At 46.0% G+C, this 20286-nt stretch overlaps 1 protein-coding gene across 12 annotated transcripts in view; it reads left to right on the top strand.

The window, feature by feature from the left end:
- Positions 1-20286, top strand: part of APOD (apolipoprotein D) — a 32280-nt gene that overhangs the window by 391 nt on the left and 11603 nt on the right. Inside the window, exons 2-8 of one of the 12 annotated variants that reach the window (XM_065674866.1) lie at positions 3604-3714; positions 4231-4345; positions 11252-11435; positions 12068-12218; positions 14761-14865; positions 15695-15817; positions 18910-19115. In XM_065674866.1, coding sequence (XP_065530938.1) covers positions 19060-19115 — 56 coding nt within the window. In that variant the 5' untranslated portion in view covers positions 3604-3714; positions 4231-4345; positions 11252-11435; ... (2 more) ...; positions 15695-15817; positions 18910-19059. The other 11 variants (XM_065674867.1, XM_065674869.1, XM_065674868.1 and 8 more) reach the window with 11 other exon arrangements.

Below are 20286 nucleotides of genomic sequence, written 5' to 3'. Positions count from 1 at the left end.
GTTTAACGGGCCGGGGTGGGGACGTCGCGCGTGCGCGCGTGGAACCTCCACACGGGCACGGCGCGGGGCGGTGAGGTGAAGAGCTGTGGACGGCACGGGCAGGGGCCGTGAGGGACCCCGCTGTGCTCCAAGGCACGGAACGGCGGCAGCGAGGGTTTGGTTCCAGTGCTTTAAGTATGGAAGTGAGCATAAGGGAGGAAGAAAGCCCTGTGAAGGGAGCAGAATTGCATAACCGCTCTCTTCTGTATGGTTCAAACCCACACAGTTACTTTGCACTCGAATGGAGTTAACTTAGCCCTTGTTTATGCTCCAGACAACCTTTCTGTGGGCACTGGGAAGAACTTACAATTGAACGTGGTTTTGTGCCAGTCCTGGCATGACCAGGTAACAGCTTTGGCCTGTTTGCAAAGTCCCACTTCATTCTTCTGCTCTGCTCCTCGTGTTCCCCATCACTGTCTCACGTGACAAAATACCTTCCCTTTAGTGAATATTTTCAGTTGCTTTTCCTGGGATTCAAACCCTCAACTTCCTGACTATGGAAAAAGAAAACAAACAAAGTCTACTGTGTAACTGCTCTCATCTTTGCAGTAATCTGTTTGATAACAAGCAGATAGCTGGGGAGGGTACAAAAGGGAACAGGATCCAGCAAACAAGTGACGCAGTAGGAGAAGATGAAGTCTAGGCAAGCTTGGTGGGTTCCCACATTATCCAGAGAGACTGGCTGAAAACATAGCTTCACTTTACTTAGCTTCTTTTGCAATAAATATGTATTATTTTGATAGATCAGCCGCACAAGTAAAATAAATTCAGTTAAGAAAGTGATCATATCCCAGTAGGAAAAGCTCATGAGGTGTGTGCATTTGAGCTGGCTGCAGGTTAAAATCAGGCTGCCTCTCTGGGACCATTTGAACTGCATGGGATGTGTATTACAGTGCTATGTCCCACACGAGGACGACACGGTCAGTATTACCCCAGCAGCACCCCCGGCAGAAGTTGTTCTGCACTCTTAGCAGGTCTCAGGTGGTGCGGCAGTACCCTACACAGTGCCTCTCCTGAGCAGTGCTTCCTGAGAGCACTGCCTGACCGTTATTTGAGTGAGGCACCTGAAGTTCCTCAGAATGCTGATAAGGTCACAGTGATGCCTGCTACGGGGGTGATAACTTGTCCTCTCTGCCTGGCTTGGCACTGTGTCAAGCTCAGCTGTAAACTGACTTTTCAAGCTCCAGGAATGAGGCCCATAAGCTTGGGACTTTCAAAAGATAAGGGTGATTGAGCTTTTCTGTGTTCACAAATGTTTGGGAATAGGATCTTTTTTGCTAGGAATTGAGTTGTTGTTTGCTCTTAACCCTGGGAGCTATCTGTCCATTCGGCATGGCACAAAGATGGGGCAGCTATGAGGTCTAGTCCCTCCCTTGGGTTTTTGCATAGTCATTGGCACTGCTGAGGCCTCACTCTGTTATGAACCATGCTGCTGTAGTCACGTGTTTTATTACCAGCAATTAGGGTAAGTAACAAATAACCACAGGAACCTTCCCATACTGGGAAGGATGTAAGTTTCTTTTCACTTTTTTCCCTATTACTGACAGCTGAGAAGATTTTTAAACCTCCCCCTTTCTATCTATATTTTGTGGGGTTTTTGTTGGGTTTGTGTTTTGGTTTGGGTTTTTTTTGGGGGGGGGGGGAGGAATGGGGGAAGGGGTTTAATCACAGGAAGCAAAATGGCTGCAGAGAGCTAAAACTAGCTGTACATAATTTACATAGTTCTCTATGTAACACAGCTCAGCCATTTGCTTTTATGTCTTGCAGCTGAGCTATTTCCTTATCAGACTGGCTGATGAAGGAGCTAATGATGATGAGGATTGGGTATCTTTTCTGTCTGCGTAGCCTGGGTTCTGGAAGTGATTATAAGTCCTTATTTCCTGTACAAGCCTTGTTCTTTTGGGAAGGTTTTTGGTTTCAGTATTCAGAGGCAAAGGGTCTATGGAGGTGAGGCAGAGAGAAAAGTCAAATCCTTTTTTTTCATGGGCTATCTTGCTGAATTATTGTGGGAAATTCTCAGCAAATTCTGTGATCTGGTTCGTACTTAATCCTCATCTCTTTTGGAGTTGTGTCATTTTAAATTAAATTGAGACTGAGCACATTGTATTTAATTATCACTTATGTTTGTCCTTTAACTACTTTCAGAGCTTTAGCAGAGCTAGCCTGTAGCTGAGAGCTTTTTGTCTGAACATAGGAATCAGTGTTAATGTAGGTGTTTGTATGAAAAATGCAGTTCTTACTTCAACTTCAGATCATGACTTCCCTTTGCAAGCAATAACTTTAGCCTGAGTTATAGAACTGGGTGTAGCTTATCTTCATATTGTTTTCATATTGTTTGTGCAGCAATGCTCTGTCACTATCACCCTGCAATTATTCCTTATTGCCACTTCACTACCATGCATGTCAGCAAAACAAGTTCAATCAGGGAGTGCTGGCACTTGCCTCATTTCTGTCCAAAGAAGTGTATGGACAAGCCAGTGCAAGTCAAGAGTAAGTATTATAAAATACAAATGTTCATACTGTAGCTGCTGTCAATACAGTAACAGTGAATATTAGTTGCAGATATCTCCACAGACATGGAAGTGGCCTCACTTCCTTATTGCATCCTCCAGAGCTATATCGCATTATTGCCTCATGAATATTGTTTCAGTTTAGAGCAGTGTATAGCACTGCATCTGAGTGTCTGCTAGTTGGGTTAAGTGTTAGGAGTTCATTGCTTCACAGCTGTGGCGAGAAAAACAGGGGCAAGATGGCTTTCAGCAAAGAAAGAGGGTGAATGGGCAGTGTTTTGCTATAGGCTTCTCTCCAAGATTTGGGATTCCTGTTTTGGATCTATCACAAGCCTGCTATGTTATACCATATGGAGTATCAAATATCATGGAATTTATCCGTCATTCAAAAGATAATAAGAATGTAGGAGAGAACTGTAGGATTTGCTAAGTTGTTCCTCTTAAGACTGCAGTGTTTCAGAAGGAAACCCTAACTGTATGCTGAAACACAGCTTAAAAAGTACTGCATGAAGTAGGAGTAGGTGGGGAACAGAGAGCAGAAAGTCACTCTGCAGTTAAAAGAGCTGCTGTACAGCTCAAGCAGGTGGCATACTACCATTTGGATGTTTTCAGTGCTGCTCCTTCTTATAATGCCTGTGGGCTGGTAGATCAATAACTTTCTTTGAAATGTTTCCGTTTTACTTTGGCCACTGATAATTGAAAAGGAGTTTTACTGTTCTAGCTTGGGTATCGAGGCAACACAAATTGAGGCAGACCAGCAACTGAATAAGTTTAAGGGTTCACACAGTAGGTGGGAGCTGGTTGTGTTTGTACACCGGAATCTTGTCACCTTGCTTACACTGGCTGACCCAGCAGAAGCTCCACTGAAACTTCTGGGTTTAGAATGCGGTCAGGTTAGTGTGCAAACAGGTACAGGTGGAATTGTACCTCTCAAACAGTGGCTGGCCCTGGCTGCAGGCCTGCAAGCTGCTCCTGTGCTGTATCGGTGGGTGTTAGTGGTGCCTGCAGCATTGCAATATCTGATGATACTCTATTGCTGTCTTTCCACATGCAGGCTGAAGAGAAGGCGGTGCTAGTAACAGGCTGTTACAAAGGTTTTGGACGTGGCTTGGCAAAACAGCTTCATGCAAAGGGATTTACTATTTTTGCTGGATACTTGCTTGTGGTGAGTAGTAATATTGATCAAAATTCTTCTCTACTTGGAGAAAAATGCTTTTCAAGTGAAAGCATCTTCATGTGCAGCCTCTGTTTGCCCTCGACAAGGGATTGTTGTATCTTTCATTGCTTTATCTGCTTGTGCATCTTGTCAGTCCTGTAATTCTGAGCTCTTTAGGGCAGGGAGTGTCTGTTAACTGAATGTTTCTGCAGTAGCTTGCACAGTAAGGTATTGTGCACTGCTGGAAGCTTCTCAGAAATACCACAACATTCCATAAATCTGATAGTCCAAAATTGCTATGGCATTATGGCTTTCTGTCTTCCCTGGCATCTCTGTTGTGTCTTTCATTGTGTCACTTTCTTTTGGGGGCACTCTCCTAAAACTTGTCTCCAAGCCACCTCTCCTCCGTTGTTCAGGTTCTGTTCCAAAATGTCTTCCAACTGTGCTTCTACAGCTTTTGTAGAAGCTATTCAGTTTCTGGATAGCTGAATGAACAAATTTATTGTACCTTTCTGATATATGTAGGCCTCACCCTGGCACCTGTGTATGGCACATGGCATCACTTCTTGTAAGAGATCAGTTTAGGCACACTGAATCAGAAGGGGCTGAAGACCCATCATCCCAGTCCCTGGTCATGCAGGTAACTGTGATATGTAATCCTCTTTATAGACTGAGACAAGTCCACCTCCAACTCAATTGGGGTCTTATCCTTCCTATGTTGGGGTGTTTTGTGTTTTGATAGTCAAACCTCATGTAATTTCTGACCTGAATTGTTCAAAATCAGTTCATGCCCACTTGCTTCTCTGTTCAAAGGTGGCCATTCAGCACAGGTGCTCAGGGAGTGATGGCTACAGATTCTTGAGTAGTGTGGAGGGTGATAAACAAAATAAGGTGTTCTTTGTTGCTTGTGTGATCTTGGCAGTGGTTACGTTCTTCCACCACACCAGAAGGGAAAGTTATTATCAGCTGACATATTGTGTAACTTGAGAGCAAGTGTGTCCTGTTGGAAAATTGCCACTGGCTGGAAATTTCCATGTGAAGGCTCTGTAAATCCTTCAGTAGTCATGTCATACACTGCTTTGGGATGCCTGTCTCTGTGGTGGTAGCAAGTCAGGCACTTACTGTGCAGAGCAGTAGATGTAGGGAACAGAAATGAGAGGGAAGATGGGGTGGTGTGAGAGGGCTGTTTGGAAATCGGCACACTAATGTGGTGCAGAGGGCCAGGCTCCATTTGAAGCCACATAAACTAATTGCTCCTGAAGTGAGTCCTGGTTGTTCTTTTTATTGATGGAAAAACACACCACAATTACTTCTTGATCATAAATTACTTATTACCTGTCCCCAGGTGGTTGGGCAGCACTCAGCATCCCCTCTGATCTGGTGTGGCAACATCTTACTTGGAACCAAAAGTTTTGTGGCTTCATACTTGTATTCTTCCATGTAGAATTGGAAAATGCATCACCAATCATAGCTGATCTGCAGGTGACTTTCAGGAGATGAACTTGAGCACTTGACCCTGAAGGGGTAGGGAGCTGGATCATGTGACTTTTGGTAGGGAGCTGGATCATGTGACTTTTTTCTTGTTCTGTGTGTTAATAAATTTTCAGGAGCTCAGAGCCCCAGGACTTCACTCATGCTTCCTCTTTCCCACCCCCTGCCTGGGTTGTTAGTGTTGTCTTATGTGCTGTTAGGTGCATCTGAAGGGCAGGGTCTGATGGGTAGCCCTTGCTACAGCTGAATGCTTTCTCTAATTCTTGGGACACACAACATCATGTATAGAGTAGGCTTGTGTTTTATATGGTTGAGGGACATGGTAGCCTAGAAGTTTAAAATTTGTTAAGGAGGACCTTACTGAAAACCTAATGACAGGCTGTATGTGGGATGAAAATGGTTATAAATCAAGAACTGACTGCTTCAAGAAAAGAAAGTACAAGGTGACTACAGAAAAGAATGGTAGATCCAAAAGAAGCAGGAAACATCACTGAAGGCAGGAAGCTGTTATGTCAGATCATTTGTGAAGAACAAGGTATGACTATATGAGGGAATACTGCTGATAAGTGAAGGAGTGCATATGCAGTGTGGCTGAGGATGCAGCTACCATGGGGTAGCTGGAGTGTGCATGGAACTGCTCATGGGAAATGCAAGGAAGCCTATCCTTCATGAGAGAAGTATGAGCTACTGTAGATTCACTGCAGGGTCATAGCAGGTGTGGAAGCAGTTGTCACAGAGCAGATGCCAGGCTCTAGTTCACGCGTAGTTAGTCTATCATCACTTATGTGCTTTTTTTATGGAGAGTTAAAAGGATTCCTGATGTACTAACTACCACAGAAAACATTGCATTAATACAAGATGATACACTTTCAGGTGTATCAGGAGCTTTTTAATGATCAGACAGTCAAAAATAAAGTTGCAGGAATAGCAAGAATACTGAAGAAGGATGGGATAGAACTGAAGAAGTTCAAGTGCAAAAGGGTTTTCATTTAGCAAGGACAAGTAAGCCCACAGAGAATGTTTCTGTTTAATATATCAGGATTAAGATGGAAAACCACACAGAAATAGATTACAAAATAACCTGAAAAGTAGAATGTACAGGAAAAACTTGAAATAATCATTGTCTTATTTTCTTAGATCTTACTGGAAAAAAAAAGGATAAATTGTTTTCAGGTGCCTACTACCAGCAGTTTTCATGAGGACTGCAGGCAAGAAAAGGGAAGGAACAGGGAATGTTTGCATAAATGGATGAGTACAAGTTCACCAAGCCTGACAAAATATGTTGAAGAACATTTAAAGGATGAGCCATTGTTATTTCTGCCCCATGGGTGGTGTTTTCAGGAGCACCTGGAGGCCAGGGCATTTCCACAGGGCTGGAAGAGGGCAGATACTGCCTTTCTCTTCCCAAAGGGAGCAGACCTCTGAAATTTCCAAACAGGCAGTTCACCTTCATTGCGCTAGATGAAATTGCATCACACTGATCTGCCAATTTTACACATGTCTAGCTCATAGTGTGATACACACTGTCTGTATGTTACTGGGAACAGGCTGTACCATGTCAGTCTAATCTCATTCTGGCTAAGCAGCAGAGTGGTTAAAGGGAAAGGAATAAATGTATCCTGTATAAGGGTTTTGACGCAGTCCCTCATGATAGTCTTGTGAGCAAACTTGCACTCTAAGCCTGTGACTGCTCTTCAATCCCAGGGAAATTTTCTTGGAAGCGCTCCCTGGAATAGAGAGTTCACTTGGAAAGAAATGTGCATGGTGCAAAGCAGGGAAGATTGCAGGCCCTTTGGGGAATAGGGTTCAAAATAATGATAACAGACCAGACAGAGTTTGAAATCAATTGGGTGTAATCCAGTAATGATGCGTATGACGTGTTCTGCTCAGGAAATGCAGGAAGGGAGCGGGTGGATAGGCAGCAGCAGGGGAGGCGGGGGGGATTTGCGCAGATGGAGCAGGCTGGCTGGCTTCATGGGTGTTGAGCATTGTGTTTGTGGCTTCCTGATCCTCACTGACATCTTGCTGGTGGTGCTCAAGTGCTTGCCAGGGCTTAATCCTGAATCACAAACTTCCCTGGGAAAAATCCATGGCTTGGTCTGTTACAGGAGGGCTCTTACCTAACAAGCCCCTGTGTGTTCTGTGTGTCTTCCCAGCACTGGCTGCATTGGGATCCTCCAAACTAGAGCAGGGGCGAGGAGTGACTGAGGGGAAAGGGAAGCAGCCAAAAGCTGGTGCAAGGCTGCTCTGTGAGGTGGAGAAGGCTCCTGTGGTCCTGGAGCTGCCCTTGCTGGGCAGTGGGTGGGGTGGGCAGCTAGAGCATGCAGGGCGGTGAGGCAGGATAACCGGGGGAAATGAGGTACGTGGGAGGAAATGGCAAAGTCCCACTGAAGGCCTCTCTGGAGAGTACTTGGGCAGCAGGCTAGCCTGGGACAGGGCAGCTTCTAGCTCTGATGGAGTTGGGATAGGGAAGCTGGGAGGTCCTCCAGCAGGACAAAGATCTGACAAAAACCGTGACAGCAAAGGCAGGGGAAGTGAGGGTGCCAGGACGCCACTCGGCTCACACTGATGTGTGGTTCCTACTGGTGAGTCCCAAGGTCATGAAAGCCTACAGTTAAATCTACTGTTTAAACAAACCAAGAAGGAAAACGTGGGTATGTGAACAGAGAATGTACTTTACTGCTCCTGAAGACCACAGAGCCTAAGATGATGTTCACTTCTGTCTGTAAAAATACCTGGCTGCTTCATTTGTTTCACAATGTTTTGTTTCACAGGTTTTCTGTGCATAAGGGTTAAGCAATTTGTTTTACAGTTAAGTAGTGGCGTCTGCAGCTATGAAAAGTGGTTCCAATTGATAACTGCATGTTGAAGTCAGTCTTCCAAAATCAGTATGTTTTGATAACAACAAATTGTAGCTGGGAAGGTAACTTTGCAGACTGAGTTGCACTGGTGCTAGGGGAAAATTCATTTCAATATGAATAATACAAATCATTTATACTGATTTTTTTTTTTAAGGCTGCTGGCCTGTGACTAGGATGTCAGTGTCTGACGTGTACTAAAAGAGCTTCAAGTCTTGATTCACTGTTTTGTGTTACCTGGAAATAAGTCAGTTGTGAAATGGTACACAACTGTGGGGCCAGCCACTCCTTCCTACTATTGTCGTAATGCCAACGTAACTATATATTGATTTTTAGGTTTTCTTTTTTTTTTTTGAGAGCTACCTTGTGTTTTTCAAGGCTGCAATGGATGTTTCACCTCTTTTCCTTCACCACACATCATTGTTTATTGGACTGAAGGTGGAGGTGAGATGCTGTATACTGTGTTCATTGAATAGCACAAGATACATATAGAAAAGACTAGTCGGTTACATGTTTTTAGCTCAGCCTGGCTCAGAGGCAGCTGAGCAGGTGACTGTGGGAGGGTTGCTCACCTTGTTTGCCCTTGTGCTGTGGGAGTTGGTATCAAGTGCTAAAAGAAGAGTGGCAGCCAGGCATGGTGACTCACTGATTCATAACTTTTTCCTCCCTAATGTGGCAGAGCCTGTGATTCAAGAAGTAATTTGGTGAATTACACCTTGAGCCCACTATGGAAATACATGGCTAATATGTGCTTTTTTCAGTTTTACTTGTTGTGTCTCGCCTGAGCAAGGCTGTAAGGCTTAGGCAGTAATCCTGTCCGGAAGTGACTAGGTAAAACTTGGGAATTTGAACTGTGCTTATGTTTGACTAAACAAAAAAAAACCCACAATAGTAACAATCTCTGTTGTTAACAGGGTAGGGAGGAAAGAAAGGAATAGAATAGAAAGGAAAACAAAGCCATCATGTTTTTACTACCTGTGGCTCATGTGGCTGGAGCTTGGTTGCTCCTTTCAAAGCTTGGACAAGACTGCCATGGGCCCGTCTTGTTCACAGCAAGTATAAGGCTAGTAAATAACAATAGCTCTAATCTCCACACAAATTACATGAGCACGCCCTCCTAAAAGAAGCATATGAAATATAATCGAGTAATGTGCAAGCTTGGATCCCACACGTTCTCTCTGCATGATTTTTCTTCCTACACAGTCACCCAACCCTCGTCATACATTTCACAGCTTCTCAAGCTGTTCCTGAAGAGCACAGCAACAGCAGTGGTGGCACAGAACCATTTCTTTCTGAGGAAAAGCTTGTAAGGGAGCAGCTATGTTGCTTCTATAAATGCAGCAGTGTTTGCAAAACCCTCTGTGAAGCAGGGACAGAAGTCTTCCATTCTTGATCAGCAAGTTGGACTGGTTCCTCCTTCTCTGGGGAGCCTTATCCTGTAGTTGTTTGCTTCAGCATAGCATGCAAAGCCGCAAAGGCTTCTTTTTAAGACCGCCAATGTGATTGAGGTTTGGGGCTTGCCAAGAAATAGTGCTCAATAATAAATACTGCAACACAGACACTACTGAGACCGAGGTGCCTTGCACAGAGGTGCTTGTTGCACAGTGTGGCCCCAGAGGAGCTAGTGCAGAACTGTTCTTGCACTGTACACTTATACCTCTTCTCCTTGTTCTGTGTACACAAGGCTAAACTCATTTTGATAGGAGTGCCCCTGTTTGTTTTCAATCTTAGCAGTTCCCACTGTATTGTTGACACTAAAGGAGTAATAGTGATAAGGTCCTGTTCAATAAACATACCCCTGACCAGCAAACAGCCCTGTGACTGGGTACCTCTCAGTTTGTTCTGTATATAATGTGGCCTGATTGGTGAGTGATGAAATTCCAAGAATGAGCCATTGTAAATGAAGTGAACATCCCTGGATCTAACCTCATAACCCAAGAAATGGGAAGTTGTCATACTGAAACTTAGAATCAGTAATATTCTGCAGAAGTCAGTTTGGGACTGACAGTTTAAGCCTTTTGTGGCTTTGGCAAATCCCTGCCAAATTTGCTCTGGATAGCTTCTTGTTCCTGGTGAACAGGCACATCCATGTCCTGTTTTTGTGGTCCTCCTGCTAGTGATTAGAACCTGCTTTGCAGCAATGCAAGGGACCCCATTCAGATTGAGATGCTGTGCTGGCTGCCGGATGAAAGTGAATTTCAGTTATCTTGACCCATTAAAGCTGGCAGCTTCAGTAAGCACAATGGTGACAGGCAGGTGATCTTTAACAGAGCAGGAGTAGAACTACCTGACTGGGGCCTTTAGAAACCTGAATTAATGAAACCAGAAGTAAGGATAGGTGAGCAAGATGGTTTTCCTGGCTTTTGCTGCAGGCCACGACTTAGCTGGCATCCTAGACAGCCCCTGGGGCTGTTGTGGCCCGGTGGGGATTGGGAAAGGGTTGCTCTGGAGGAGGATGTAGCTGCAGGCCAGTGAACTGGAGAAGTATTCACAGTCAGTCAGAGACAGGTGTGCTGGGCAGAAGGGTGTTGGGATCACCATGTGAGAGCTGGAAAATGTGGGAATGCAGCTATAATAGGCAAATCCATTCTGGCACAGACCACGAGGGAATGGTTAACGCACTGTTATCACTGGGTAGCATGTGACCTTCTCTGGTCTGCTGCACACAGCGTTTCTGTAAAGGGTAACAGCTTTCAGGGAGAGCAGACTTAGCTGGGTATAGTGCAGGGTTACTAGGCCTGGTGTGAGACTAGAGAGCCGGGCTAGCAAGGTTGTGTTGGTGTTTTTAAATTCCATTGGTATGTATTGGAAAATGGTGGAATATTGCAATTTGCATAGAGGGCTGTGTTTGGCACAATACATAGTTATATCTGACCATGAATAAATACAGGCTGGAAGTTGAGACTTTCATACATCAGGCAGGAAGCTATGGAACAGAGGCAGGGCAAACAGCCCAAAAACTTTGAGAGGGAGCTTAATAAACTTTATCAACAGGGTGGCATAATGTGGGTGCTTTTGATAGCAGTGTCACAGCGCCCTGGACATGAAGACTCTTTCTTAATCCTGTGTGTGTTCTTGGTTGTAAGAGGGAGGTTGGGAGGTGGAAAGGGACTTCAACTGAGTACTTACACAGTGAGAAATAACCATGGTGTATGGCAGGACACCTAATGAAGAACAATTCTGTTATCTTGTTCCAGCTCTTGTTTGTTCCTCCTGCTGTTTTTGGCTGCATAGTCCTGTGCTTCAACAAATTCTTAAAGTATGGACTCAGTCCTAAAAACACTTGCCCCTGGGACTCCTGCAGTAATCACTTCAAAGGGTCAAATCCTCAGTGACCTGCTAAGTCCAGGACATGTAAAGGGCTCAGTGCAGAATCTCTTGGTAAGTGCATTCAAGTCAAGGCTGGCAGGACTGCATGTACAAAAGATGTTCCTTTTTAAAGTTTGGTAGTTTTAAGGGTTGGTTGTAAGTTTGCCACAGTTAGGGCTGAGGGAAGCCAAATACCTGGAGTAAAATACAGCAGCTGTTAACTAGGCCATGAAACATGCAAATCAGTACCATGCACTGTTTGAACCAGTGGGTCAGAGTTGTGAAGGGGATTTAGATATCCAAGATACTTGCCTTTGAAGGAAAGTCCAGCCCCTTCCAAATTGTGAGCACCATGATGAAAGTCACTGAGTGAAGACAAATCTGGGACTGACAGGAGGCATAAAAGAGGGTAAGACAAATCCACCTGTACCAGGGCAGGATTGGTCCTTGGAGGAGACATTGAGGGAGGCAATGCTTGTGTGGCCCCATCACTCTCCCAGGTGTTCCAAACAAGCCCCCCCCAGCTTCACTTCTGCTATACCATGAGTGTATTTCTTCTTCTTGCTGGGTTTTCTCTACATTTTTTTTTCTATAGAAGCACCCAGTTCTTTGTCAAGGGGTTGGGTTACCTTCAACAACAAAGAAGGCGACTTTTCTGTGACACTTTTCCTCATTACATTCTCTAACTATGTGTCTCTTGGCAGGTCTGTGGGTCCTGGTGAACCATCCTGGCATCTCACCTTCTGAGAGGTGGAATTTGGAAGTCTAGACAACTACAAGAAGGTGGCAGAGATCAGCCTGTGGGGCACCATAAGAATGACGAATTCTTTCCTGCCTTCATTCCCAGAGCTAAAGGTACATGGTGGGCAGTGTGGCAAGATGTGGAAAGAGCTTTTGCAGCACAGCAAAGAGATGTAGCTAAAAATCATGACTTGGAATGTGTTTCAGGGAATACCTGTGCAGTCCAAGGAGGGTCTGGAGCACGCAGCCTGACTAGACAGCAGGGCTCAACATGCTGTATAAGCATTTGGTAGTATAGGCCACTCTTGGGGCAGTCCAGGCACCTACACAGCAGGTGCTACCTTAGACATCCCAGGGTATGGGAGACCTTTGTGCCGTGTTGGCAGATATGATACAGAACTCTAGCCCACCTTTAGAAAAAGAGTAATTTGGAGGCCAGATGAGACGATCCTGGCATCTAGTATCCACGAAGTGCTTATGTCTGGATAACTGAATCTTCTCCCTTCATGTTACTCAATTCAGCAGATGATTGCAGAGTGGTAGTGGTGGAATAAATGAGAGTCAATAGCAGCCATTTTAAATACCTTACAAAATAAAAGTCTTATCAAAAGTCTTTGGTTCCTATTAAAAAAAAAAAAAAAGAGTGAGAAAAAGTATGAGCAGAACTCTGAAGAGCTGCTTTATTTAGTACATGTGGGAGAATGCTGGCACAGCTGTGTGTTCTGTGAGGATGAAATGGGGTTATATTGAGAAGATTGCTCAGATACCATTTCCAGAAAGCAAGTACCCACTAAACAGGGCACATCTCACTACAAGAGGTAGCTTACCCATCAGGTCAGCAGGTCCCTCCAAGCTGTACTTAGGTGTGGAATGAGAGAGCAGAGCTGCCCACTTGTTTCTCAGCTGAAATTTCAATCTGCAGAAGGGTGTCGTGCTCCATGGCTGTGAAACATCTCTCTGTATAAATAGCTGGTGAGATTTCAAAGGGCCTGTTCAAGTGCATCTGAAACCATAATTGCACACATCTTGTCTTGGGGAAGGACAGATACACACAGAGAAGTGATCACTGCTGTCACTGTCCCTAGGCAGTGCAGGATCTAACACAAGCTGCCAGAGCTCTGCAGCTGGACTGGCGTGGGCTGCTGGTGGGAGTTGGGACAATTGCTTTTTGCTGCCCATAGACAGCAGCATGTCAAGTCTCCTATCTGTGCTTTCACTTTGGGTTGTGGCTTCAAGTCCTGTGTTATGGAGTCCTGTGTATGTTGCGAACAGTATGGCTTTTTTGTTTGGATGCGTTTTTTTCCTAATTCTTGCTGTTTGTATTCCCTGCCATCCCAGTTAAAGGTGAAAGGTGTTTAACTGTGGAGGAGGCAGAGGAAAGTTAACATAATGGGTCAGATACGTGGCTAGTGTAAATTAGGTCAGCAGAATTCTCCCAGTGATAAATTTGGCTCATTAATGGGCTCTTGCTTTTCCTTACAAGGGCAGGCTGCTAATAGCAGAGCAAAGCTGTTGCTATGAGATGTCTCAAAGGGAGAAACTAAACTGGGAAACAAAAACAGTTTTCTATTTGATTGAAAATGGGTCAGTCACAGACTTCTGCTGCTCTGTGACTGTCTGTTCTTTCCTGGAAAACAGCAGCACTGCCTCTAAACAGCCTCATTACCTAGGTGGGGGGGGGTCAGATCCCTGCAAAGGAGAGTTCTTACCTTCCAGGACTGTGGCCAGGAAGTGCCAGACCCAGCGACTGCAGACAGGCTGGGCAGGGGAAAGCCCTTCTAGTAATGAGTGAGGTCTGAGCTATCCCTCCGTATCCCTGTGGATGCTGGGACTTGCAGTCTCTCCACCCACCCACTGCTAATGAGCTTTGTGGGACAGGGTTGAATCTGATGTAGCAAACAAATATGGCTCCTCTCATGGCAACTTAGGGATTGGTGCCTGCACTATCCGGCTGTGGTACAGATGCTGTCCAGCCATCCCTTTGCTTTCCTCATGTCACCACCTCATGCTGGGTTCCCTCTTGCTGGTGTGGGGTTGGCTCTTGCTTTCCCAAGTCAGTGTGGCCTGACTGAGCTCTGGAAGGGTGCTTTAAATGACACATTTCTTTTAATATTGCACAATGAAATTTCCATGTCACACATGACTGTCTCCTCAGAAAACCTCCTGATAGCTGGTATGAGCTACTTTTGTACAGTATCTCCAAGGGTCTCTCCTGTTGGGTATACACAGGATTTCACTCAGTTCTTCAAGTGCTGGGGCTGCCTGGCTTCATGCCCTGTTCCCTCTGTCCCAGTGCTGACTGCTAGTGGAGCAGCCAGCAAGCTGTGGGTGCTGCTAGCCAGGCCGGGACCATACCCTCTTACTCTAGGGACCAGCTTTCCCTTCCACTGCTCAACTTTGTTCTCTTTTGTCCTACATGAGATTAAGTGGCTATGAAAAGAGCTTATCATTTACTCTTTCCTCATTTGTCTTTGCTAGCTCTAACTTGGAAACTACTGTAAGCTTTTTATATGCCACTGGCTGTAAATGCTTGGAGTCTGCATGCAGCTGTGATACCAGAGGAAAGCAGGCTTCCCTTGGCGATGCTGTGGAGGTAGCTTGTATTACAAGTAACAGCTGTTGGAAATGCTGGCTGTGCAGTTCTTTTCTATTCCAGATCATCAGCACATGGAGGTTGCCTGGGATCCAGGACCCAGAATGATCTCACTGAGCTGCAGCTTATGCAGTGTTGTAATGATTTCTGCCCCCTGCACTGTGAAATGTGAGTAATGTTAAGAAGCACTGATTCGCACAGAAAATAAAATAAACTGAGATTTTTAAAGCACGTGTCTCTAGTGCTTGTTCCTACATTGGTTTTCCTACCCCCTTTGAAGCTCAGGTTGGGATTTAATGGGGCTCAGTAATTAAGGAGGTGGTGGTGGTTCAGCAGGTAGTGGGACTATGAAGGCTTGGTGAGAACTGCCTGGAGCAGAATGGGCAGCAGACCCATTTCATCAGCAGAAAGCAGCTAGAGAGGCCTCTCTGCAAGCACACACACCATCAGTGTTTGTACTTTATGTGGTTCCCCTCAAATGACAGTGCTGAGGGAGTGGCGCAGAGCATTATGTATTGCCTCAGTACTCTGCATGTAACTAATCCAAATGCTGTAGTGGTGATAAGGAGCTCTTCTCACAGACAGAATGGAGACTTGCAAACCAAGAAGTGTCTAGAGCCATACAAGGACCTCATGTCTGAGTCTAGGTTAGGATATCACAGCATGTGAGCTCCAGTCCCTTCCTCTGCTCCAGTCTCTTCCTCTGCCCCCCTGAGAAGTGCTCAGATGAGCTGTCAGTGGTCTGGTGGCTGCCTGGGTGGGGAGCTCTGTGGCAAGAGCAGCAGAGTGCTGGGACAGGAAGAGCAAGTATTAAGTGTTTCTGTGCTGTGCAGATGATCGTGTCTCTGAGCCAGCAGACCAAGCCAAGATGAAACCTGGCTCAGAAATCCATTCCCTGAGATAGCCAGACCCTTGTTCTGCCGTAGTGTTGCATTAATGCAGGCATTGAGGACAGATTGTTGTCTTGTTGATGAGTAACAGAGGGAAAAAATCTCAGTTCCATTTGACAGTAATCTTCAAAGCTGGAGGATGGAGGAGCCAGAAGGAAGTTCAGTGGAATCCCCTGGAAGTCCATGCTCATGGCTGCTGTGGTATCCTACAAGGAGTTAGACTGCCAAAGGTGACTATGACTTTTTGTTGTTGTTTCCCCCATCAGGGGCCAGCTGCTGAGGCTGTGGCAGTGTCCTGCCTTTTTCTGCATGTTTCTCACAAAGCTTTGGAAGACAGCAATAATCCAGGTCCTTGGTGCACCCTTTAGCCTTTCCCTTTCAGGCCTGCATGGCTCTCTACAATGATTCTGGGAACCAAAAGGTGCTCCTCTGCATGTCACATTTGCTCTGGTTTACCTTAACACAGCAAGGGGCCTCTTGGGTTCTCCCAGGTAAGCACTGTGAGTCTGGATACTCCAGATTTCTTCAGTTCTTTCTGTCTTGACCAAAAAACAAGTCCCAAAACAGTGGCAAGTCTCAGTGTATGTCCCAGGCTTCATGACACCTGTGGTTCCTGACTTAGCCCAACATGAAACCTCCACTACCTGCAAAGAGAGAGTTTAAAAGACACTTTATTGCAGGTGAAGTAAATAAAGATGATCTTTAAAAGCTGAGAGAAACCAAGTCTCTCCTTAGTGGCAAGAGCTGCAGAGGAAGTGGTTCATTTCAGGCAGAGGTGAGAAGCAGCAAGTTGCTATAGAGATCCCTTGATTGTCCTGTATTATATTGATAGTCCTGTATGTGTTTATTGCTGCAGTGAGCGATGCAGAGGGTGGGAGTGAATCCTTCTTCCTCTGGGCTTCGAAAGTCTTTACCAGTGTCACGAGTGGCTGATGTCCTAGGTTTGCTGTTCTGATGTAGCTGAAGATCTTGAAAAGTTGCAGAGCCAATACAAATATGACCTGTGTCATGTTATTGGGAACCTGCTTGGCACTGCTGGACAGGACCCAGTGTTTGGAGGAATGTCTGTAGGCAGCGGGATACGATTTCTCTTAGATAATGTTGACCATCAGGAGAGTTCAGTGTGCTACTCTCCTCTTAAGTGGTGGCCCCGTAGGTGCTGTCTGGTTACTGAACACTGGCAAAGAAACAAATTTGCAAGGGATGGCAAGTGTTAACAAAGCAACCGCTCTCCTTTGTCTAGTAGGTCCAAGCTAAAGGATGCTTCCGTTTCCACTCAGATAATGTGTGTGACTGATTTGTGGTGTGCTGGCAGTGTCTCCTACATAACCTGTTGCTTTGACACCTGGGATGGAGTCACTAATGTTAGGGAAAAGTTTAGGATTTGAGAAGCACTTCTTGCATGTCTGATTTTAAACCTCCATCTGAGGAACTGCCCACTGCCAGAAATGTTTCTGGGCAAAGGAGGCCAGTGATGGCAGTGCTTTCACACATCACAACAGCCCTGAAAACACAGATCAAAACGTACCTGGAATAGGAAATTCCCAGGATGGTTTGCTTCTGCTCCAGGTCATGGCCTTGCTTCTGCTTCCCTAGTGGTTCTTTCCCTGCTCCCAAAAGTCTCTGTGTGGGGACACAGTGTTTCTCATGCAGGGTGCTTCCTGGGGTGTTCTTGGTCTTCCTAGAGAAAAAAGAGAAAATCATCCATACTATCAGTTGGAAAAGATTAAGAACTAAACGTGTCAAATGAAGGTTAGGAAGCTGTACTATAGAATCTGCAACAGCTGCAACAGGTCAGAAAGGCCACTGAGGTCCTGCTTTGCACAGAGTGATGCTGGCCCAGCAGCTGTGCAGGGAGCAGGGTGCCTTCACAGGCTTGGTGATCCTGCAGCATCCTCTGCTCATCGGCACCCAGCTCTGCAACAGTGCCACCCAGTGCACCCTGGAACAGAAAGGAGCCTTGCTTAGCATTTTAGAAATGTTAAGATCTAGGAAACCCAGGATGGGTTTATCTTTCTAGCTTGGAGATACCTCAAACATGATGCTGTGAAACAGCAATGGTAGCGCCTGTCCTTTTGCCTGTGGTTTTGGAACATGAGGTTTCAGCATCTTGTGCAATCACAATGCTTAGAAATGTCTTAGAAACAAACCAAACCCAATACTAGCAGGTTCCTCAGCCAGCAGCCTGAGCCCTGGGATTTGGAGAGATGCTGCAAATAGCAGGAGAATTTGTAAGAGAGCCAATTCCACCTCTGGGGCCTGGCCTGCAGCCAGATACATTTAATTCATTCTCAGTGGTGCTGGAAGGCCCACAGGGATACTGCTGATACAGCCGTATCATCTGCTCCCCTGGTACCCTTTGAGGAAGAGAGCAGACCTGTGTCCACCTCAAAACAGGGATGAGAAATAACACTTCTGCCCTGGCAGAAGCTAGCAGGAGGCACAAAGCGGCTGTGTGCACAGGTCTGCTGCAGCATGCAGTGACTTCTCTTGTGGTGTCTTGATGGTGAAGCAGCTCCTGAGAGCACTCAGTAGGATGTGTGGAGAGCCATGCACTGACCTGATGAGCTGTGTGGTGAGCACATCTCCTGCTCCAGGCACATGGGCAGCAAGGCTGGCCAGTGGCATTGGCTCGCTGGTGTAAGGGGCAGCTCTGGGCACAGCGCTTGCCTCAGGCAGTGTTCAGGTGCAGTGCAGTTATCACATACATGGTGCAGTGAACATGCAGCAGTTTGCTTCCCTCAGGGTGGTTTAATTTGGTCCTCTGACGGCAGTTACCCCCACAGCACCTTTTGTCCACAGAGCAGTAAAAGAGTGGGTCTCTGCCCATCCTCTTTCCTGTGCATGTCACTTTCCTCTGCCCTTAACAGAGAAGTTGTTTGTGTTTTCATCCTATAAGTATGGTCAGGAAGGCATTTTTCTGATCTCTTCTGATAAGGAACATCTTTATCAGGTCACCTTTAATGAAGGAATCACTGCTATCAGGCAGCTTTAAGCCCCAAGGAATCAACATGGAGAAAGGGTCTTAAGTTTTCTGGCTTCTTGGAAAAATACCTGTATTTTTAAGAGTGAGTGTTTCTAAGACTCTACGGTACTGCTGTGCCATTGCCAGCTTTGCGGTTTCATAGCCCTTGCATCACAAAAGTGGCCCAAATACCATGAGTTTTATGGGTTTGCTTTGAAGAGCACATGGTGACATTTGGTCTGCCTACCAGTTCCTTGCTTTTACCATCCCCTGTGCCTGCCTTTTCCCAGCCAGCATGGCACAAGGTTGTCCATCCCCTTAGCATGGCCGCTTGTACAAAAGCTCTTTCTCATGCAGGACCTGCCAATGATGTTGTGAAGAGCAGTGAAGTTTCTGAGCCTTTAACAGCTCCAGCACACAGCCGGAGCAGCCCTGCTCACCTGCAAACCTAGCAGATCTTCCTTCGCTGTGTTTGCCAAGACATCAATAAAAATAGAGACAGGTAAAATGAAAGAAAGACTTTCGGATTTGATTGTAAAGAGAGCACCCAGTGTGGTAACCAGGTAAGAGCTGGTCTGTTTTAATGGTATAGTGGAAAAGCTGTCTGGGACTGAGATCCAGCACTTCTGGTCCTGGCACTGTCACTGGCTCGCTACATGTGCTAAACAAGTCACTCTGCCTACACCAAGCTCCATTAACATCCCAGCCATCTTTGCCACCACCCTACCCATGCTGGAAAGCAGAAAACCCCAAAGTACGCATTGCAATGCAACACAGTGCTGTTTGCTGATTCTGTTGTTATAATGGATGCCAGAACAAGTGTTATCCCGCTTTCCAGAGGCTGGATTACTTGTTGTCGCAGAACAAAAATGTGTCATCTCCAGTCTCCTGTGTGAAAACTGCTTATGAAGTGGCTTATGAAGTTCTCTGGACTTTTACTTCAGGGAGGAAGCTTCAGGGAGGAAGGTGCTAGGGATGAGGGTAGCCATTAACACTGTGCTGCTTTTAGCAGGCACCAGGGTTAACCATCACCCCACATGCACCTTGCCCAGGGACCTTGAACTGCAGCTCGGGTGAAAGCTCTTCATGGTCTTTTTCTGCATAACTCCAGGGCCTGCCTGTCAGAGTGATTGTGCTCCCAGGGGTGCTGATGGTACCTGTCACCTTGTGGGGTCAAGTGCTGCAGGAGAAGTCATTTTCCTGGTGGGACTTTAACCAGGGTTACTATGACAATCAGCCAGCAGGCTGCCAGCACCCTGTGTCCTTACGTTCCCTTCCTGGTTTCTGCCTACTCAGAGGTGTTGAAGCATTCAGACCACAGGGAAACACCTTCCCTTTCCAACTCTAATGAGGTGCAACCATGGCTCCAGGAAGCATGACTAATGAGGGAACTGGCGGGAGAGGGAATACACCCTGATAAGGCCCCACACCTCCATCATCTACTGCAGGGAGGGATGTGGCAGTCCCTGCATCCCACCAGAGACATCCAGTGGGTGGCTGGAGTATGACTATGTGGCCTCTTTTCCTATAGAAAGCAGTGCATGAATGCTTGTGCAGGTAGGTACCCTGACAACCCTCCAGAGAAGATGGAGATCAAGTACTCTTATATAGCCAAGGTGCACTTTGACAGGGGGAAAGTGCCTGCAGAAAATATGTCTAGGGGCTTGGGAAAGGCTATTTTTAAAGACGGTGAGATAGCACAGTGGCTTGGCTGTGTGGCATGAGGTGGCTAAG

The sequence above is a fragment of the Lathamus discolor genome, chromosome 3 (genome assembly GCF_037157495.1).
Source record: "Lathamus discolor isolate bLatDis1 chromosome 3, bLatDis1.hap1, whole genome shotgun sequence".
Classification (NCBI taxonomy): domain Eukaryota; kingdom Metazoa; phylum Chordata; class Aves; order Psittaciformes; family Psittacidae; genus Lathamus; species Lathamus discolor.
Note: the sequence above shows the minus strand (reverse complement) of the source record. Positions and strands in the feature narration are given on the sequence as shown.